Source organism: Nesoenas mayeri (genome assembly GCF_963082525.1).
Source record: "Nesoenas mayeri genome assembly, chromosome: 14".
Taxonomy (NCBI): Eukaryota; Metazoa; Chordata; class Aves; order Columbiformes; family Columbidae; genus Nesoenas; species Nesoenas mayeri.
In genome coordinates this window covers 7,388,608-7,410,883 of record NC_137556.1, presented here as the reverse complement: position 1 = coordinate 7,410,883, position 22,276 = coordinate 7,388,608, and the positions used below count along the sequence as shown (strand labels likewise).

Here is a 22,276-nt window from a genome sequence, read left to right as displayed (position 1 = left end):
GGGGCTGTGACAATTTTTCCTGCAATCTGCCTTAATTTCCCCATTTGCACAGTTGTCAGCGGTTTTATTGCAGGTGCTGTGAGGTGTGGCCAGGCCATGGACACCCCTTGCCAAATGCAGAGAGCCAAGGATGCAGGGGACGCTCTGGAAGCCCTTGGGACCAGCCAGGCTGGGCAAAATGCCTACATGGAGCACAAGTGTCTCTGGTGGATTCCACTCTGTCTCTTTACAGGGTGAGTGGGTACATAGTGCTCTGAGCTATCAGTTCATGCTGTCCTCCTCTTGCCACATTGTGGCTGGGAGGAGCTTCTCTATTGGCGAGCACAAGCAAGACAGGATCTGGGACACAACCATGGTCACAAGGAGCCCAGAATGCCAGGCTGGTGGCCTGGTAAGACAAGGGTGTTGGAAGAAATTGCACTTACAGGCTGCGTCGAGAGAACATCCGACAGGGCATCCATGGCCTCCACTGCCACTGGATCACCTCCGGTGCTGGGATGCCATAGACTGTGCAGGTGAGGGCCTGGGGGCTCCTCCGGGAGTAGATGCTCGGGGAAGAGGCTTCCTTCTCATGGATGCGTGGAGGAACTGCAAGGGTCAGAGTGACACTGTGAGTGGCTGCAGGCTCATCTGCTGCATCCCCAGGCCAGACACAACCCTCCTGAGGCTCATTTATAGAGTCTGGGCACTAAAGCACCATAGCTCTCAGGGCAGCTCCTGGGAAGCTCAAACCTGCAAGGCAGAGCAGGTTATACTCAGGCAGATTTAAGTGATCTCCTTTCTCCTTCCTCTGCAGGATGTGACTGGATGCTGCAGGGCTCAGAGCACTGCCTGGCAGCCCCCAGCACAGGTCTACAGAGCTTGCTGGAGACAAATCTCCAAGCAGCAGCACCCTTTCAGTACTTTCTGTGCTGGCACCTGGTTCCTGCATGACAGGGACCAGTTTCTGCCTGGAGAAAACTCCCTGGGAGCTTCCCACCCAGACGAACTGCTTCAGCTCCAGGCTCCATGTGCGTTGCAGCTGCCCTGCCCTCAAGTCCACATCAGTCAGGGTCACCCTCAGCAGTGTCTCCAACTGCAGATGGGAAATGGCCCCTAAGCAAGGACTTATCCTGCCCAGAGTGATGGAGCCAGGAACAAAACTGTGCCATGTCACCCGGGCCGCAAGGAACCAGCCTCACTGTAAACAGAGCATCCCTCAACAAAGCAGGAGAGGGAGATGATGTAGGTACCAAGTGCTTTAGAACATCAATGGGGACTTGGTCTTGGAGCAGCCCCAAGGCTGGGCCCATGGGCTCAGCGCTCTCCCCTCAGCCCCAGCCCTGTCCCCCTCCCTTACCGTTGACAATTAACTGGAGGCTGATGCGCTTCTCCAGTCCTGCCAGCCTGTTTCGCAGAACCAGTGTGTACGTCCCAGCGTGCTGCTCTGACACATCCTTGATCTGCATTGAAGATTGAGATTGCTTGGGAATTAGCTTCCCGTCCTTGTACCTGTGGGGAGGCAGAGAGAAAATGCAGCCATGGGGAGGAACTGTCCCACTGGCAGCTGGGCGGGGGTTTGCTCATCCCCAATAGAGCACAGTCAGGGTGTCCCTTGCTGATGCTGGGAACCTCTTCAGAGAGGCCCCTGGGCTTTCCCTGGACCTGAGTTACAGGTCTGCACGTTATCTTGTACAGCTGGTGTGTGGGGTTGGGGATGTCGCAGCTCTGCCCTGAGCAGTGTGCGGGTGCAAAGCTCTCAGCTCCCAGCCAGCTCTGGTGAAAGTGCAGCACAATGTGGTGCACAACCTGACCCTCTTTCCCCTCTGGGCAGCCGTGATCCCTGCTGCAGGGGGAGGAGGGGCAGCTCCTGTGGGAGCCTCACTTGGTCCTTCCAGACAGTGCACAGCTGTCAAGCCAGGGCAGGACCTTTGCTGCTTCTCTCTGAGACCTCACCTCCTCCAGTCTCAAGCTATGCAGCTGAGAGCCAGGGCAGGTGGGAGAAATTACCCCCATGGGTGGAAAAAAGTGATGTTTGATACTATCTTGGCCACAGAGGGACCTAGCAAGAAGGCCAGGCTAGGCTTTCCTACTTGGCAGAGGGACAGAGGAGAGAAGATGGCTCAGTCTAAGATAGATGCGTTACCACTGGAAGTCTGGTGGGGGATAAGCCACAACTTTCACTGGCAGTTTCACGGCTTCATCTCCTGCAGTGGCTTCAATCACCGGGCCCTTTCTCCACTCCACGTTGATAAAGGGCTTTTCTGCAAGAAAAACAGGGAGCATGGAGGAGAGGAGAACACAAAGGGACAGGCTGTTACCAGGCTCCACAGGGCCTGACAGAAAGGACCAAGCACAGGTTGGGAGCTACTGGGGACACAGGGAGGCTGTGCTGCCCCGTGACTTTCCGCTGCAGGAGACAGCTGCCCAGTGCTGCAGCTGCACGTCTCCCAGGCCAGCCATGCCACAGGGCCACGAGACTCGTGTGTCCTGCCATCCCACTGGCATTTTGGCCAATTTGGTGTTTGCATCTCTCTTTCGTTGTTCTGGCACCTTGCTGAACGTGATCGCGCTCCCAGTGTGGTGCTGGGGCGCGGGAGGGCTGAGGGACTGGAGGAAGGCTGGGTCTCACTAAAGCAAAGTGAGATGGAGGTGCGGGAGCCTTGGGCCAAGCGCTGCCTAAGCAGTCTGGGGACTGCTTCTTTTGCAGCTCGGCTCTGGCTGCGGCTCTGTGAGGGATCGGAAGGTGCCGTACCGTGCACAATGACGTCTGTGCTCTCCTCCAGCATCTGGGCACCGTTGGTGGCGGTGCATGTGTACTTGCCCAGGTCCTGCTGGCTGACATTGTGGAGGGTCAGGATACTAGAGAGCTCCGTGTGCGTCTGCAGGGACCGGCGCTCAGGCTCCATCACTGCCCGCTGCGTCTGTGGGAGATGGCAGAAAGAAGGAGTTGAAAGAAAGGGAAGGAAAGGCAACAAGCCCTGCGTGACTGACCATGTGAGGCTGGGGCCAGAGTTTAGCACATGGTTTGCTCTGGTCTGCAGCCCAGTAGTCAGGCTGGGAGCCCTATAGGTACATGAACAGAGTGATGCCCTCAGGGGACTCCTCTATCTCACTGTTCACAAGAGCCAGAGTCTACCATGGGGGGAAAACACAGCAGGGAATGGACCCCCTCACAGGTTCTTGGTAACCAGGGCTGTGTGGCTAGAATAGCTCCTTTTAAGCCAACAATATTTGCTTTGGATTTGCACTGGTGGAAGTGAGGCCAGTGTTTGCTCAGGAGAGCCCCAGAGCAATAACACCTCAGCAAGGAGCGTGCTTTCTGCTGGGAAAAGGCGTTTTCCCTCTGCCAGCCTTCTGCTGCAAGAGAGAAAAATGGGAAAGCACTCTGACCGAGATGTCCGGGGCACAACATGGTTAGGGATCATGAAGAAGAGCCCTGCCAATGGTGTGAAGAGGAACAACAAAGAGGTAGGAGGGGACAATTCAGAGGGAAGTGGTTTAGTGCACGGGGAGCTGCTATGTTTGCTGGTACCTGTTTGCCAGGGTAAGTCCACTGGAAGCGGACACCAGAGTTGAACTCAGCCCACACTGTGCAGTTCAAGACCAGCTTCTCTCCCACTAGCAGCTCCATGGCTTTCTTGGGATACAGCTGGATGTCGTACAGCTCGCTCCCTGGTGCAGAAGAGGCAAAGAAAAGACATTTCTGATCTGTTAACTCTTTGACTCAGATTATGCAGTTACAGCAGGCTTGGGCATGACGTCCTGCTGCTTGGTGTATCTTTGTCTGGCACGCAGTGAAGGAGATATAAGCACCATGCAGAGTATGTGTTGCTAAGGAGGACCACAACAACCCTATGAACCACACTGATGGACTTTAGAGTCATCCAAACTGCCCCCTCGCACCCTCCCAAATATTCACCTGCTATATGGATGACGAAGAAATTGGATTTGAAGACCTTCTTATCAATGACAGTCTCACACTGGACGAACAAGGAGTCTCTGATCAAGTGTGTGGGTACCTGCACCCCCTTCTTGTTGTCCCAGAAAGTATTTTTCCCATCAGGGTAGATGAGGGAATTTTGCTGGAAGAAATCAACGTATTACCAACTGAAATAAGAAGATAACAACATTCCCGCCCCTTCCAGGCTTTGCACTGACTAACACATCCCCTTTGTGGGAAGAAACGATGCAGCATCATGCTGTGCTGGCCTCTCGCCCACTCCCCCTGAGGGTTTGTCATCTAGGAATCCCCTACACCCTGAGCAGTCGAGTAGCTGTGTCTTGCACCATGAGCCTCCCCATCTGCAGAGTGGGCCAGAGACTTCCAGGAATGGAAACTTGTAGTGATAGCTAAGGAAACTGTCCCAAACATCAGCCCCACTGGGATGAGTGCTGACCTTGGGTAGTGTCCTTCCCGGGCAAGGGAAAGGTCCTCGTCCCCCAGAGTGTCCCTGGAGGGCTTTGTACAATAGTAACACTCATCCTGGAAGGATGTATTTGTGTTGTAAAAAAAAAAAAAGGCACAAACAAACTGATAACAGAGTTGTTTTTAGTCATCAACCCCAGGGCTGCAGCCTCCTCCCTTGTGGGGATGCTGACCACCTAGGGGGCTTGTAGATCACAGAGATCAGAGCAAAGAGGGGATGCTGTGGGGAAATGGGATTAAAACAAAGTCTTGTTTTGTTACATAGAGCTCCAGGGAAGAGAAGTAAGGTTGGCAGGAAACCCGTGGGGTCTGCCCAAGGGAACTGGACAGCACAGCTTCAACCAGTAAATAAAACGAGGAAGCCAGTGGCTTGTACTTTCCATGGAAAATGTATCCCATGCATTTTCCATTCCTGGCAGTGCCTATCCTGCTTCCACTCAGGTGATTACAAAGGCAGAACAAATGCAACACAACTCAGTCTGGAGTCTTCCACTGGCCGAGCTCTCACCGAAATCAGTGTGACGTTAAGATCTGGGACGGACACGAGGCATGGTACCCAAGTGTTCTCCTTCTTGCTAATGAGGAGGGTCTCTGGCTTGTTGATAAATGGCTGTTCAAAATCTGATGAAGACATAGAAGAAGAAGAACAACTAAACAGACAAGAACTGGGAAGAGGGACCAGCCAGAAGAAAAGGAGGCTTTCTGGCTTTCTTCAATACAGCATGAGTTTGCCAGAGGGAGCAGTGCTGAGCTGGACAGCCCGTCTGCAACGTGTGACAGTTGGAGGAGACACCTGGAGCTCGGGAATGCAAAGGGAGCAGCCGAGGCAGTCGCCTCCGCACCAAACACTGTACGGGTGGAGCGGCACTTGTGTGACGTTTGGGCAGTGCTGGAAATGACCTCCCATTTCCTGGCCCCCTCAGGGTCTCTGCCTGGGTCTGACCCTTTGTGAAACTGGCACATCTCAGTCCTGGGCTCAGCGCCTGCCCAGCTGGTGACAGTGTGCGCACCCATGGCGGGGACAGCGTGAGGCTGTGCTGCCCTGGTGCAGCAGTGGCAGCATGACCTTCCAGGGCGAGGAAATGATCCGCAACAGAATGGTATGCAGATGTCATCCTGCAGCCATCCCGGCCGGCAGATAAACAGATGAGCTGAGCTTTCCAGGGCTGCCACCCCACTGCCTCCCAACTGCTGCAAGCACAAATATTGACAGGAAGAGCAAAACCACCCAAAATTAATCAGCGAAATGACTTAGCAAGGCCAGGGGTGTTACTCTAAACTCAACGTGGAGAGAACACCAAGAAGCAAAGTGTCTGCAGAAGGGGCTGCCCCGTCCTGCTCAGTGTGTTGCTTGTGTCAAATGAGAAAAGCCCAAGTAGGGCTTTGTGGTGGAAGGGAGTTAATGGCAGCATATAAAGGAGATTTGTTGTGGCCCTGACCCGTCATGCCAGGCACCATCCAGTCACAGAGCACAAAGTCCAGCCCAGTCCCAAAGAGCTGGCAAGCTACCAGGGCAGCACAGACCCCACTTCTGATTCTCTCTCAGATACACTGGAAAGAGCTGGTGAGATCAAGATGCAAAAGACACTTGTACCCCAAGCCATGGCTGGCTGGGGTAAAATGACAAGTCAGAGATGAATTTGGCAATGATCCCCATTTGGGGATCCTGATTTTCAAATCACATTGGGCCCAACCCAGTGCTCACTGTGTTAAGTGTATAAGGGAATTCCTTTAATTTTTGATCTATAAAGCTGTTGCTTCAGTGAGTGTCATGTTGCAAAGACTTACTCTTGGTGAAGCACTTTTTTCTACAGCTTGGGTGAAACAAGCCATGCACAGGAAACATGTTGGTCAGGTCCTATGAAAATATTGATTTCCCAGAGAATTCTTATCTTTATTTCCTGGGATTTTGTGCTACCACAGGATTGCTGTCTTCTGAAATCACAGATTTGTTTCCGAGTATGAACATGTTCCTCATTCCTCTCCTGAGACCTGGGCACATGAGAGGGAGGAGGTACACAATTGCCAGAGGTAAGAGACTACGAGGGCCCCTCCAAGCTCAGATGGCAGCCAAGAACGAACTGATTTACTGGGCTGGTCTTGCTGCCAATGAGCTTGTGATTCATGCACTAACTCCCCTCTCTGACCACATCACATATTTTCTGTAAGGCTGTCTTAATGACTAGGATGGGAATAATTTAGCATCTTCTTCATTAATATATGCTAAGCTTTATGAGATGAGGGCTGTACATATCCTATTCCACCCTGATGAGGCATTCTGTATGTTTACAGTGCTATCTGTAGCTGTAATAAAACACACACCTAACCGGACACATGGGAAATGAGACATATGAGTGGGGAGTTCACTTGAGAACTGAGCTGCAGGTAAAATACAGAAAACCCAATTTTCCAGCCAAGCACAGATATTTTGTTTCTGGCAATTCCACTAAGCTCTCAACATGAGAAATGAGGTTGATGGATAAATCTGTGGTCTGATCATGCTGTCTCCAAACATCCCTGACACTTACATCAGCCCTTCCAAGCTCTCAAGGGACAGTTCCACATTACAGCCCAGTTCAGCAGGAACAGGCAGAGCTTTATCTGGATGCTCTGCAATGGCTACAGTTACCGTATGCCTGGGTTTTCCTGACATGTCCCTGTCCTGTCTGGAAAGGCGGATTCTGGGGTTTCCTGCATGTTTGATAGCCGTAACAGGGGACAGCTTGATTGGAATGAGTATGAACATGTGCTGTGCAGCCATGCGCACAGCAACACTGCAAGGTGTTGGCTGGATCTGTTGCACACGCACTGTCCACAGGCACTGTGAGTCCCATGGGCCCTGACAATGGGGGATTTATTGCCCCTAAACTACATGTGCATGCGTGCTGCTGTCTGGTAAACAAGAGAGTCATTACTGAGCTGCAGATGAGGCTGGAGGTGAGAAAAGGTGGACAACAGAGTGAAGTAAGTTACATTTTCAGGATCACACAGAAAATCAGCCTCTTGCAAATGCATTCCCTGCATGTAAGCCTGTCAGGTTGTACTTCTTTTTAGCACGTGTAAGAAGCTTTCTGCCTCCATCCTGATACAATACTGTCTGAACCCGCCTTGTCCAACATGTCTGGGATCTAGGGAAGCTCTGTCCTGTGTTAGGATGGGCAGCAGAGCCTATGGGAAGAGGAGGCAATTGCCCAAACTGATCCCAGTTCCTCTCCAGCAGCTGCCCAGCTTTTCTGATTTGCCTCTGCATTTTTCTCTGCATAGCTGCAGAGGCAAATTTGGCTTTGCCCTGGGACTTCTGAAAAATGCATCTTGTATGTCATGACCTGCCTGGCTCATGACAACTGCACCAACTAATAAATGGGGGCGGAAAGAGAAATAGTTCAGCCAACTGTTTCCAGGGGACAGTGCTCATTTATCTTGCTAGAGCAGGCTGTGAGCAGTGGGGGAGATGGCAGAGGAGCCCCTGGGGCATGGGGAAGCTGAGTATTGGCCCTGCAGCCACTTGCGGTTCCAGCTCCAAGCCTGGTGGACCAGCCCTCCTCCTCCAAAACTCCTCTTACGACCCTGGTGCATGGGCAGCCTCTGCTCAGACAGTGTGGAGAGGAGCATGTGGGTCTGCCACGGTGGGGTGGCTCCAGGGCCATCCAGCCTGGGGACAGCAGGAAGCTGCACATGGTGTGTCTGTGCGACTCCTCCTCTCTCCCTCTCAACTCAGCTTTACAGAACGTTGTCATCCCTAGTTACTAACATCTCCGAGAGCCCCCAGCTGCCCAAAAGCTAACTCTTGTGCTTTTTTTAGCAGTTGAGAGTCCCTGAGGCCCAGCTCTCACTCCTTAAATTCCTGCATTCCAGCCCAGCTGGAGTGATGCCCCCAGGCTGGGACATAATTGAATCCCAGGCACTGCTGCCATCCCCCAGAAATGGACGGATATTGGTTCCCTCAAAGTGCAGGGAGCAAGCCCTTGGCCCCTTCCCTGAGCCAGCAGCAGCCACGCTCTGCTTTAGGAGGCCAGGGGGCAGATGGGTTTTTTAATCTTCCTGATATTATACTGGTGCATAGACTACCCCTGAGTTCCCCCAGCCTGAAGGTGCACACCGACAGATGGCTCTTACCTCTCACAAACACATAGGTGCTGACTGCTGTGGTGCCCTCGATTTTGGCATCAATGTACTTGTAGTAGCAGCGGTAGTAACCCGTGTCGTTCGCCTGGGTCTCTGTCAGCACCAGGACCTTGCAGTACGGCTTCATGCCAGTCCCCTCACAGTCTTCTTCTCGGATTGCCCGGCCGCTGATGGGGGCTGCTGAGGCCACCAACTCAGTCTCCTTCTCCTTCCCAGCAGGGTCCACCTTGACCCCAGGCCACGACCACTCCAAGGGGTGCTGTCCTCTAGACATGGGCAAAGAGGAGAGTTAGCTTTGGGGGGAGCAGGGTGAATGTGATGGGGATTTCACTGCCCTGTGGCCCATCCAGGCACTGCTCTTGGGCTGTGCTAAGGAGGAACGGCCATCCTGCCAGGTGGAAAACAGGCACGAGGAGATGACAGGCAGCTTCACTAATCGCTGGGCAAGCAGAGGCTCATCCCTTTCCCCAGGCCACCTCTCCAGCCATGCTAAGCTGTAAGATATCAGCCCACTCACAAAGACATTCCCCCTCCCTTGACTGTTGATGCCAGGATAGGGAGTCACACAGGGGTCCTCAGGGAAAGGCTCTATTTATTTTCTATTCCCTCTCATTATAAGAAGGGTTCAGAGCTATTAAAAAAACACATGGATGTGATGAGTTCCTTTGGCTCAGTGCAGCTGCTGGCTGGGGCTTGTGATGTGATGAATGGAGTGGGAAGGAGAATGAGGGAAGGAGAGCAGACTGGAAAAAAAATGCTAAAGAAAAAAGCAGGAGGGAGTCAGGGATAAAACACAGAGAGCAGAAAACAAGGAGAGGCTCAGCTGATCGCCTTCTCTCCAGCTGCCAGCTGTATTTCCTTCCCCGCTGCTGTGGGAGGGGGTTCCCTTGCTTTGCACAGCCCCCTGCAGCCCCCTCACCCCCCAGCACTGGGGCTGCTGCCCCTTCCCGCTCTGCAGAGACACGGAGCTACAGACACCCCTTCGAGGGCATGACCGCAGAGCCTGTTCACCAGCAGTCCGAAGACAAGCGGAAAACTCCAGGAACTGCAAGAAACCCCCAGACAGAGCTTGCACGTGTGCATTTATATATAGCTGAGGATCTCCGGAGCGGGATGCTTGCATATGCACATGTATGCACATGCCGCCATCCCTTGCTATAACTGCACTTGTTTACTACAAACAAAACAAGCTTTTCTTCCATGCTGGAAGTTTCCTTCTTTGAAATCAGAGCCCTTTTCAGAGGAAGGCCTAGTTCCCCTTGAAAGTTTGCCAGTGTAGCTGAAAGTCACTTAAGAATGTGGAAAAAAAAAAAGACATGGCAAGAGACAGCTGTGGGGGTAAAAATGGCCTTTTGTCAGCACCGTTTGCTCTATTAGGAGAAACCGGGTTCATCTATTATTCAAGTTGGGAATTGGTGTGTTGGCACACGCAGCTCCCTCTGCCAAGGCAGCTCTGCGGGCAGATGCTTTTAAGCACAGCCAGACTGTGGCTGTCACCAATAGCTTGATCCAGCCAGCAAGGGACAGCCAGTGGAAGTGAGATAAGGTGCCATCGGAGATCACAATGGCTCAGATGCAATGAGGATAGGATTTCTGTCCAAGCGCGGGGAAAAGAGCTGCCCCTTTGTATTTGTATTCAGCAGCTGATTTATCTTCCTGCAGACTTTGCTCTCTTCCAGCTCCCACTGCCCAGCTCTCCAAGGATGAATTTGGAGGCAGTATGCTGTGCTCTCCCTGTGTCACTAGGCACAAGGGCTCCAGAGGCAGTGACGTGCCCTCAGGGACAGCCATGCAGCCCCTCTGATCCAGCTCAAACTTCTGCGTTCACTAAAAGTGTCATCAGTGCCTGAGGCAAGACTGGAAGTACAGCTCTGGTGGCTTGTGTCCATGGTTCACAGCAGGCTTTTCCAAAGGATCAGAGTCTCACAAACACTTTGATAAAAATAAGACTCTTGAACTTTGAGTTTTTCCCATCCTATATATGCACAGGGAAAATAATAATGAATTGGATCACCAAACCGCTAACACTTGGTGCCCTCTGCCATGCCCACTGCTGCTGCACCCACTCTGGGGCTGGCCCTGCTCTCAGCCCAGAGCCAAGAGCTTCAGACCCCGACTGTGCAAAGGAGCCCCAAAGCCCTCTGCATTTGCTCAGGCATTTTTGGCACTTCACGTGGAGCAGGGTAATTGTGCAAGTCTCCAGCGTTTCCGCTTTCTGTTTGTTTACTCACTGGGATTTTCACGCATTATCAGATCCACTTGTTTTATTAACCATCAAGGCTAGCAGTAGCTGAGTGACACGTATTTATATAAACACAGATGGGCCAGTACAAACAGACCCACAGACCAGCCCACAGGCAGCTCTAAACTAAGGCATTCCTTGCATCATGTGCTGTGCAACCAGATCCAGTGGGGACACAAAGGTGTAGGCATTAGTGAATCCAAGTTAGAATCACCAGTGTGTTGAGGACCAGAAGAACACAGGGATGAGGGCATGCCAGGCTCACTTGGGTTTATTTCTAAATCTACACTCTACATTTGGGGAAAGGTCCAGGCAGCAGTTTTGGATGGTTCCCTCCCTCTTATGTGTCACCTTTGAAGATTTGTTAGCAAGTTGTTTTCTTTCAGCTCTGTGATAATGTGCCTCTGGGTGACAGATTCTGCTGATGCCAGCTGGAAACAGATGCTCTGTAGGCTTCTCCACAGCTGTTTTCCTAAATCTTGTTAGGACAGATGCTCTTCAAGGGAGATGTTGCAATTGGCACCACTTTTCTTCAATCCTCTTTGAAGCTACCAAGTGTGGAATGTGATGGGCAAAGCTGGCTGTGGCTGTGTGGCTTAGCTGGGATAAGACAGATCCTATTTCAGCACCACAGAGGTTGTTCACAGCAGTCACACACATGTAGGAAAGAGCAGCAGGTGTTGTGTGTCCCCAGATGCTGCTCCAGAGCAGCCATGGCAGGGCATTGCCTTGTCCTCGGGCTCCTTCAGCCCTGCCACAGTGCTCATCTCCCCCATAGGAGTCAAGAGGGCTCCAGGGTCAAATTCTTCCTTTCTGACAGAGTAGGGTTTGCGCATCCACAGGCACTTGTGAGTCAGCTCTGTGAATGAGTCGCTGGGCAGCGAAGGGCAACCTTGCCCTTATTTTTCTATATACCATGGCTGGGTGATGGTCTCTCTTCACTTGAGTGCCCAGCACCTGCAGGATGGGATGGGAAAGGATAGGATGGGATGGGAAAGGATAGGATGGGAAAGGATAGGATGGGATGGGAAAGGATAGGATGGGATGGCACAGCCAGGATCGAGCTGATCCCTCCAGAGGTTTCTGCTGTTGTGCAGCTGGCTTCTGTGGGCTCTGCTCCAATGTTCATGAACTGGAACAGCACAAGCTCTTTGCTTTCCCTGAGCACAGGCTGCTGAGGGAATGAATGCAGAGATTCACAATATTCTTCCTTCTTGAGATGGGAGCTAATAAAAGACGAACTGTCCATGTAGGCATCAGCCCCTTTGCCCTACTCTGCCATATGCTGAGATCAAAACATCACTGGGGCTCTCAGCCAGCCCTGGCATGATCTGTAATTTCAGGAATGCTCCTATGCTGATCCCTCACTCTGTCTGGACCTCTCAAGGGTGACAGGGGAACGTGCCTGTATGTGATGCCATTTGCAAAAGCAGAGCTGCAGCATCTGCTGGCTCTTTGCAGGTGTGCCGTGGTTTTGCATCTCTGTTAAGCACACCCAGCTCCAGAGGCATCGCTCATCCCATGGCCGGGCACGGACTCTGGTCACCGATGAGGCGAGGCGGGCTGTGGAGCAGGAGGGGGGCTGCAGAGCTGCGGTGGGTGAGATCCAGGCTGCTGTGAGGGAGCCTGAGAGCTCAGTCAGCTGCGGGACTCTCACGCTCGGTGGGTGAAGCTTGAAAGGTCTCCAGGGAGTCTCACATGGGGTTTTTGAGCTCAGCTTTCTGCTGCAGCACTGCTTCAAGCAGGCCTGTACTCCTGGCGCCAGGGCAGCTCGAAGAGCAGCCAGAGGACATTGTTCTCAAGGGAAGACAAGGGTCAAACTGAAGCCACCTCCAACACAACGCTCAGCAGGGAATCCCTGGATCCTGGATTTGATTTCATATGTGTTTCTGCCCTACCCTGCCCCACCACCCTCTCCTTTGCCTGTTCTCTTGGTGGTCTGCATGTTTTTCCCTTCAGCTTCCATTAACACAAGCCAGGTCTTCCCAGGGTGGGCCATGGTCCAGAGAAGAGGTTGGAGAAGCAGCTGGGTGTAATTAGAGATCCAGCGACCAGGAAAGATTTACTTTTCATTGAAATGAAGTAATAGTGTCCCACAGTCAAAATCCTTTCCTCAAGATATTAGACAAACACAAGCTTGAGATCTCGGAGGGAAAAGGGGAAACTCTGGGCCACACAGAAGATGCTGAGACTTATCTACCTGCAGATGGTGCAAAGGACAGTGCACAGCCCCTGAGGAGCACATCTGGGATAGCAGGGTGCAGAGGCAGGGGTCAGCCAGAGAGCAGCAGGGGCAGAGGGTGCCTGGGTTTTAGTACTGTTTGCAGATGGCCTTTCTGCACTTCGCCTGGCCAGTTCAGTTTTGCACAGCACCTGGGAGCCAGGGGTAGAGATGTTCCTTATCTCAGCTGTGTCCATGCCAGCACGCTGTAGGATGCTGTGCAGCGAGCCTGAAAGACAAGCCTTGGCACTGCAGCAGGAAAGAGGGAGGTTGCTGACACTTGGAGTGACTCTATAGCTTGTACAACAGTCCCTGCAAGGGCAGGCCATGCCGAGTCTGTGTTGGAAATAAGATTATTTTTTTTCCACTTAATGTGAGTTTCCTTCATATTAATCAATACACAACAAATGCACATGGAAAGGGCAATCTTGTCGTTCACAGTCCAGAAGGGTTAGAAAGCAAAAGCTTTCTACTTCATGGCTCTAAGCAGGTGTGTTCATGCTTGACTGCAGAAGACACTTTCTTTAAGCACTCCTCTACCTTCAGTATGTGCTTTAGTCTTGGCTTAATCTGCAAGCAGCACAGTCTTGAAGACACTTTCTGTGTCCTTCCCTGGGCCACTGCTGAGAAAGAGTCTGGCCTGATTACAAGCTCATTTGGAATAATCTCACTGAATCTCTCCTCTCTTCCAAGGTTTTAACGGAGTGTTGCTCCCACATCCCTCTGTGGAAAGAACTGCCATTGCAGAGCCCTGGAGTCCCCAGACTCCCTCCTCTTCTTCTATGCCCCCACAGCAGCTATATGGTTGACCACAGTCCTCCACCTCATGCATTTCCTACAACCAAGCACACACCACAGCTCCTCAGGTCACCTTATGAACGAGCCCACAACCACTTAGCTTCCCAGACCAAGTGAAATCGGTTCAGTACAACCTTCAACCACCTCTTCTTTGTTCCTGTTCCCTGGCTACGAATCGATTCACAAAGTAAAAGCAATGCCATCTGTTCCAGGAAAAGTTAAATATGTTTATGACAAGACATGAACACAGTGCCAGCCAAGTGTTTGCCGTAATTGCTCCATGGTTATATATAACACTGAGAAACACCCATTTGAGGCCCACACTGAATTTATACCCCCATTGGGCCCTAGCACTCAGATCCTGAGCACAGATCTGCTTTCAGCTGCTGAAGGGAAACTCCAGCTTTGTCAGGAAAATTGACCTTCGTCCGTTCTCCCACTTGTGTGGGTTTTTTTTCCTGAGATAGGGGGTAGTGCTGAGAACATGTACAGCTGAGTGTCCCAGTATGGGATAAATCAGTTCAGGCATATCACCTATCAGAGCCACAATCTCCAAAATGACCAGGGATTCCCCAGCTCCTCTCACGGAGTTATTAACCTGGCCTGGCTGAGGTTTCTCTTCACCTCCGTGTGTCCAAGTAAGAGTGTTCAATCCCAGCTGGAAGCCTCTCACAGCTACTCCTAAGTGCAGCCTTGTCTTCTGCCGTGGATATTTCTCACTGTCCCCCAAAATGACCTGCCAGATTCAGAAACCAGAACTACAACCCTAGCAGCCCCTGATGAGGTGAGAATAAACAACATCAGAGAGAGACACAAGAGTCAGGAAAGCAGTTTCCCTGAAGAGCTTATGTGGAAGCTATCAGATCATACAAATGCTTCTCTGTCTTCCTTCTGCCTGCAAGACTACAGCAGAGGTTATCACCATCTCCTCTGAGACACCTTCAGGTTTTCGATTAATTAATTAGATGAATTCACACTTGGTGACTGTGGCAGATTTCTGGTTGGCCATGCTACTTTGCAGGTATACCACAGCCAAGATGTCCCCAGTGGGCTCTTCCTGCCTGGTCCTCCAACACCCACCAGGTAAGAGCAGTCTAGGCAGAGCCGTGCGCCTTACCTGCAGGTGATGGTCAGTGTGTCCTTGGCGTTGATGACGTGTTCCTCCTCGGTGATGCTGAGAGTAGGGGGGGTCATAGAATAGCCGCTCACCAGATCTGTGGAGAGAAAGGAGACGGGGGGTGATGCAGACTTCTGCTAGTCTGGACCCACCACTGTGGGCAGCCCCTAGCTTGGCATCACAAGCCCAGCAAGGGACAAAACCTCTTGAAGGAAACATCCTGTAGGAATCTGCTCTTCAATGACAGCTCTATGGCTGGGGCCAGAGAGCCCCTGGGCTCAGACCAGCACAGAGAAGGGCTAGAAAAAGAGTGGAAGACAAGAAATCAAGGAATCCAGGTGTGGCCATTCCTCACCAGGTGACTGAGATTGAGCTCACTTAGACTACTGCTCTGAAATGATGTTATCTGATAAGAGGAGAGAGTCTGGTTGGAGATTTTTCTATATACACGTAGTTTTCTGTAATCAAGGGGACAGAAGTGAAATTATCCAGGCTCAAGGATGGGCAGGTAAACAGATTATCGCACACTTCTCCCAGGTTTTTCTGGGAGAGTCCCACGTGTGTGCTCGCATCTCTGGCATGCCAGACACACACCCTAAGCGAGTTCCTCGTGGACAAAGCATCTCGAAGTACCGGTTGCCCTCAGAGAGGTAGCTGTCGTTTTTCATTAGCACAGTGTTTCTGTCATTACTTCATGATCTTTATCTTAAAACTCCAGCTTCTGGAGACAGGAGATAATTCAAAAGAAAAGTCTCAGTGACTGCAAAAGAGAGCAACCAAAAATAGAAAAAAAAGATGTTGCAAAATGTGAAGCTGTGACTCAGGTAGATGCTAAATGCTACGGAAGAAAAGAATGCAAAAATACATTGCTAGCTCAATTTTCTACAGAAACATGAGATTTTTTGCAGCTGTGTTCTGTGTATGTCTGTCTGTGTCCCTCGTAGCATTCAAACCCATTTATCAGAGAGATCTGGCAGGGAGGGAGAGGCCTCGAGGACGTGGTGTTTCCACAGGTTTCACAAGCAGCAGGAATGCCATGTGCTGCCTCTCCCAAAGCTGTGTCCTGAGGACTTGGGCCTCGGAAGCCCCATGGTAGAGCCAAGTGATGAATGTTTCTGTATGGGGAGACCTGCCCCAGGAGGTGCCAAATGGCTGCCAGGCCCTCTGACACGAAGCCTCTGAGCGGTGGCATGGGGAGCCAGGCCTGCGGGTACGATGCAGTGCCCGGGGTCCAGCGCCACCAGGAGAGGCTGCCAAGGGGGATACGGCGGTGGAGGGACGTGCCGAGCGGCACCGCCAGCACGGCCAGGCCAGGGCTGCCGGCCTTGTTCTCCCCGATTGTTCTCCACTTCCTTCCCGCCCGCGCGTGGCTCCGAGGTGGCTGTCCCCGCGGCTGCCCCCATGGCAACGGCGGGGTGCCGGCCACCTCCTCCCGCCATCCCCCGCCTCCTCTTCCCTCACCCGCGCGAGGCGGTGCCAGACCAGGGGCTGTCCCAGCCCACCTCCACCTGCGCGGGGGTCCCGCTCCCCGTGGCCTGTCCCACAGACTCCCCTCTCTCAATGACAACGGCAACAGCAGCCATTTTTCATCATCCAACACGCCGGTTGGGTCAGCGGCACCAGGGACCAAGTGGCTTTTGGCCCCTATGGAGGACACCCCGCCTCGCACCTCCAACCTCCCCTTCCCCGAGGAAGGGGACGTCAGACGTCACATACAAAAATGTGCCCCTGGGCTGTGAAAATAAATGAGCACATTTTTGGTAAAATCCCTTCAAAATGTAACAAGGTTTATTAAAAAAAAAAAAAAAAGGCGGAGGGGAAAGGAATCTGACCGCTAAGCTGTATTTCCTATTAATGCCGGACACACTTATCCCAGTGCAAACACTGCTCTCCAGATGGCCATAGCCCGACGGTCCATTGCTCTGGCAAGTGGCCAGGGCACCCGCCACCACCACAGAACTCAGCCCAAAATGTGAAAGGTACAGCTTGCCATAGGGCCCCAAAACCCTGGCACGGCAATCCCCAGGGCTGGCTGTGACAGGCGCCCAAGTGGGTCTCAAACCAAAACCGTCCCTTTTGCTTTAACCATTAAATAAAAGTGGTCTGGGCTGGCGGGAGCCTATCAGCCATTGCCATGTACCACATTTGCCCCACCACTGGGTCTAATGGGGGAGCAGGACAGCCACAGAAATAATTCCCTGCCTCCCTTCACGTGCTGCTTGGTGACCTGTGAGCAAACAACACCAGGGGGGTGGAGGGGAAGAAAGAAAAAGTACGGTCTGTGCAGGTTGAGGCTGTGGGATTCCTGCAGATGCATCCTGTCCATGGCCCGCCGCGAGTACAACAGGAAAAGGAACCACTGCTGCCTCCGAAAGCGCTGCGGGGCTGGGGATGCTCCTGCTGCCGGCAGCCAGCACCGGGCCGGCCCTCACAGACGTCCAGCCTCCGTGCCAGCACTTCGGGGACTCCCTGCGTCAGGCGCTAGCTCATGCTGGGGACCCACTGCTCACCCTGACACCTCATTCTGGGGCTGGCACTCTGGGTGCTGGTGCTCACAGCCAGCCATGGCACTCAGGACAAACAAAGGGATGCACAGCACTATTCCCAGCCTGCGAAAGCATCTTCAAGGCCATCAGATTTTCCCCAAAATATCCTCTGTCCCTCTGTGCCTGCCAGCCAGATCCACCCCATTGCTGCCCCTACCCTTCCGCTCTCTGAGGCAGCACATGCCTTTCTATGGTTCTTTCCTGTGTCTTACTCTCCCCAACACTCAACTTGGTGCTGGGTTTGGCCATTAAATCTCTGCTAACCGACATACAGATGGTTTGTGTCTCTGGCAAATCCCAGGGTGCGAGGGAGATGTCTCCAGAGCACAGAGTGTCTCCTCTCTTCTGAGTGCCTCCTTCCCCACCTCCAACCCCACGGATGCTTTATCTCCTCAGCCCTCCAAGCAGACCTCACCCTCTTGTGCACACCACACTGTGCCCTTGCGAGGGGAGAGCATTAATGTAATTAAAAAGGCATGCGGCAGCCCCGGCGAGCTTTGTTTTTTCAAGATGGTTTCCAAGCAAGTTGGCAGCAGGATATTAAAATAAACAGAGGGGGATTGATGGGATGCGGGGAGAGGAAGCAGGATCCCACAGCCACTCACACCTTGTCCATTTTCAGAGAAGTGCGTTTCCCAGCAGTTTTCCTAGCCTTGATCTCTCAACATGTGGCTCTGAAAGTGGACAGGGTGCACCGAGGGTCTTATCACTGGCGGCTCCTTCATTTTCTCCAGCCCCCTCCACCTCTTTCTGCACCCCGAAATCACTGCTGCTATCATCACGGCAGAGCTGCCTGCTAGGGTTCCACATCCCACGGCTCTCCCTGCATGGCGGGGAAGCCACACTCACCCCAAAACGCGCTACCCACCCCAGGGTGTCTCACAGAGACCGAGCAGCCCGCAGGCTCTAGCCTTGTGCCCAACCTTGAGCATGCTGTGGGAAAGTCTCACCATGGGCCTGGTTTTCCCTTGTGGTGGCTGCAGACGGCTAAACCACTGCAGAGCAACGCCTGTGCCAGAGCCAGCACCGCCACAGCAAGCAGTGGCTTTGAAAACCCGTGCAAAGGCTGTGTGTGGGTGGAGGTGCAAGCATGGTATGGTATGGCATGGCATGGCATGGCATGGCATGGCATGGCACGGCTCCCGCTCTCTGTCTGCTCCCACTCGCAGGAAAGCCTGCACTGGATCCTCCCTCTGAGCCCCCACACACCACCTCAGCCCCTCTCCGCTTCCCCTTCCCTCCCTCTCTGCTGAGCTGGCCCTGCTGACTGATTAACGGGGCACCTTTCCGGAGAGGGATTTTGTTCACACTCTGTCCTTCTTGCTGACTTCCTTCCCTGGCACTGGACTGGACCGCTCTGGCCACGGCCACCATGTGTCCCCAGCCAACCGGCACAGCTCAGGCTCCTGCCACCAAACTTACTGCTTTGGGATTTTATGGCCAGAGCTGCAAAATAACATGCACAGAGCAAACCTGGTCCAGATGAGGCTGCACACTCCTGCTTGTCTCCCTGCACCTTGCACACCCAGCCCAGTCCAGCCTGCTCACGCCAGTGCTATACTGGGGCAAAAAACAGGCTGGAAGGGGAAAAAAACCTGTCCTTTCCCCCAGCAAAGCTACTCTGACCCTGCAACCTCCCCATCTCTATTTTGCCATGTTCAGGCAAAGATTCCCAGTCAATGAGCATCCTGACAAAACAAGGCAGGAACTCGAGAACACTTTCTACAGAGTGATTTCTAGCAGATTTCTACCGCATAACTGTATTCCCAGACCAAGGCTCCAGAATGGAGCCCCTGAATTTACCCACATCCTGAGGCTGCAACACAAAGCACCTCAGATGAGCCTGTCCCTGGCCAGAGCTTGACACAACTCTGAATGCCCTGGAATTGATCAGCACCCAGTGCTACCATATAGCCTGATGTGGCTCATCTTGCAAAACGTGTCCCATTTCCTTTGGGTTTTATCCCCAGCCCAAAGCTTTGGCTGCCCCAAGGTGCCCCAGCAGGCTGGAAAGCCAGTAGGGGGGCCCTGCCATTGCAAGTGGGGCAGGGCATGCACTTAGAGATGCAGTCACACACCATAGTCACTGTTTGAGAAAAACCTGCCCTTGGACAGCTAACAATAAAATTCCGGTACCTCACTATTGGGGAAGCAGGCACTGAATGACCCCTTTTGAAGCAAAAAAGCAGCAATAGCTGGCACCGGGGGGAGAGGGATGACAAACATTGCTCTGCCCTTTCTGCAGACCTCTCCTCCCGCTTTCCAGGTTGGGTCTGTCTGAATTAGCAGCATTTGCTTGGTGAAACTGCGTGTATACCATTACATCTTGCTCTGCAGGAACTAACCCAGGCACTGCAGGTGATATCTACCCCCTCTGCTGCAGTCACCTCTTCCCTGCCTGCCCTAGTGCCAGGTGCTGCAGGACCCCCAGTTGCCCGCAGATACACGGGAGGTCCATGTACCAGAGGCAGAGCTGGGCCAGCTTCCCACCTACGGGGCTGAAGTTCTCCCGCAGAGCGACTCATCCTCACACATGGGGCAAGCATCCAGCTGTGGGCTGGAGTGACAAAGTGTGAATGTCACGAGTGTCACGTCATGCAAGAAGCAGGCAGCTGGCAGAACAGCAGGGGGAATTTGAACGCGAGGCTGTCAGCTCCTCCTCTTCCTCCTCCTGGTACTCGCCAGCACACAAAAAGGCTTGTTTCGTAGAGAGGTGAGATATCACACGAGGCTGAGAAATGAATGGCAGGCTCTGGCCACGGTGAGATGAAAAACTGGGTGTTTTCTCTCCAGCCTGACAGCGGGCAGGGCGAACCCCAAACCACGCAGGGAATTCACACCGAAATGGAGCAGATTCTGCATGGGATGAGGGCTGCGAGGGCAGAGTGACAGCCGGCCATGCTCACTCTGGGGCTAGGGTAAAAACAGAGAGGTGGTATGATAAAGGGCTCTGTGGGCAAGATGGAAACAGACTGAGGTGCAAGCGATGAATAAATTAAAACTTATAATGATGGAAAGCTGGAAATCCCCCCACAATCTATGCATTTGCACAAGGGCAAAAGAAATAGGTCCCTTCTTCTATGGGGTTCATGAAAGATATTCCTTTTTCTTCAACTCAGGGTTGCCTATCGCTTCAAACCTCACCCAGAAGAGGTTCAACATGGGGGTTGTGCTCCCCCGTGCAGGATGAGCTCCTCTGCACCCTGCCTTACACTATGGCAGCATCGCTGTCCCAGCCATACAGCAGAGCCCCACGCAGCAGCAGCTCACTCAGGCCCAGGCAGCACCTTTCCTCTCTCACAACAGGCAGTGCTGATGGTGAGACAACACTCCCCTGGTCTGGAGAATTTCATCCATGAACCTCAAAGCCCTGTTATGTCATCAAATCAAAGTGTGCCTTCGCCATTTTCTGAGGATATTTCCAAAGCATCAGATGCTCCTCTAACCAGCTGTCCTCCTTCAGGTAATGCAAGGGAATAATAATTATATAGCAACTCAGTCAATACTCACAAACACAGAGGTGTCTGATCCCTGCTGCCCAATAGCAAAAGCCTAACGAGACATTAACTATGCCCCAAGACACTTGTGGGTTTGTCGGTGCCTGGAAGCAGGAGACCCCTGGGCAGGGACCAATCTGAGGGCTGACGAAGGGGCTACCAGAGCTGGTGGAAATGCTGTTTTCTTGGCACCTGCCTCAGAGACACCTCAAACGCCACGGGTCTGCAGCAATGCCAGGTAGGGGGGAAGGATGCGTGTCCAAAGGGACAGGGCATTTGAAGGACACAGAAAAATCAGGGCTCTCCTTCAGCTCAGCACCTGTGGCCAAGGAAGACCCCAGCCAAAGCATCTCCTACCGGCCACCCATGTGGGGAGTGGGATGGGGTGGGCAGAGGCATGAGCAGTGAACCCTGCAACAGCAGCATGGTCCTGACACAAGCAGAAGAAGCCACAGCCAGAGTGGCAGCACCATGAGAACAGGTGACCTGCTCCGCTCTCCCAGCCCCTGGCACTTTGTGGCACCATGTCCGTGTATCCAGCGTCCGTGGGTCTGGCCAAACAGCCCCACAGCCTCGGTCCAAAAGGTTTGTCGAGTCAAAATGCACGCACACCAACAGGTCCATTTAGCCTCCCAGTGCTCATAAACTTTTATTAACTAGTTATTTTCTGACAAGGCACAAAAATCTCATAACCACCCCCACTGATGGGGAATGAGGCAAAGAAAGTCATGAGCCCTCTGGGCTACTTCAGCTTTTGGACTTCTAGCCGGCAGCCTAATCAGGGGACACAAATGTGAAAGCTGGAGCCACTTTTAAGAGAGCTGGGCTGTCCTGAGGAGCAAAGTGACCCTCATGTCCTTCAGTCCCAGTCCCTTAGTGCCTCCAGAGAGGGATTTAAATCAAGGTATTTCACAAGCCAGCTGCCCTGAAGCAGCAGAGTCCCTGCTTTTGGGACTCTGGTCTGCACTGGGCACAGACAACCCATGTCCTTGGGACCTGCCACCACGTCATCCCAAAGCATCCCAAAGAGGGGTCAACGAGCGCCTGTCTGGGAGTGTTTATCTGTCTGCCTTTCTCCCTGCACAGGAAGCACTATCTCACCATCGCCCTGCCTTGCTCCAGCCCGGTTTCCTGCTCCATCCTGCCAGGTTTACCCTGCTTTTTCCTCCTCCCCTCCCCCTGCCCCACGGCTGTCAGACCATGTTTGCATTTCTGTCTCCTGCCGTCTTTCCTCTCCCTACACCCCCCCGTGCTCGCTCCCTACTCCATCCTCCCCGAGAGGCTCAGTCCTGAGCCAAAGTTAGCCTCTGTCAGGTAGCCAC

General features: G+C 52.9%; 1 protein-coding gene across 1 annotated transcript in view; it reads right to left on the bottom strand.

Annotated features, from left to right (window-relative positions):
* FLT4 (fms related receptor tyrosine kinase 4) overlaps positions 1–22,276 on the bottom strand; it is a gene marked incomplete at both ends in the record, with an annotated part of 54,163 nt that overhangs the window by 17,524 nt on the left and 14,363 nt on the right. The window contains 9 exons of the mRNA XM_080353502.1: positions 426–588; positions 1,340–1,491; positions 2,126–2,243; positions 2,735–2,903; positions 3,515–3,654; positions 3,902–4,064; positions 4,917–5,029; positions 8,525–8,799; positions 14,912–15,008. Of these exons, the coding sequence (XP_080209628.1) occupies positions 426–588; positions 1,340–1,491; positions 2,126–2,243; positions 2,735–2,903; positions 3,515–3,654; positions 3,902–4,064; positions 4,917–5,029; positions 8,525–8,799; positions 14,912–15,008 (1,390 nt within the window). The remainder of the gene's footprint in view (positions 1–425; positions 589–1,339; positions 1,492–2,125; positions 2,244–2,734; positions 2,904–3,514; positions 3,655–3,901; positions 4,065–4,916; positions 5,030–8,524; positions 8,800–14,911; positions 15,009–22,276) is intronic.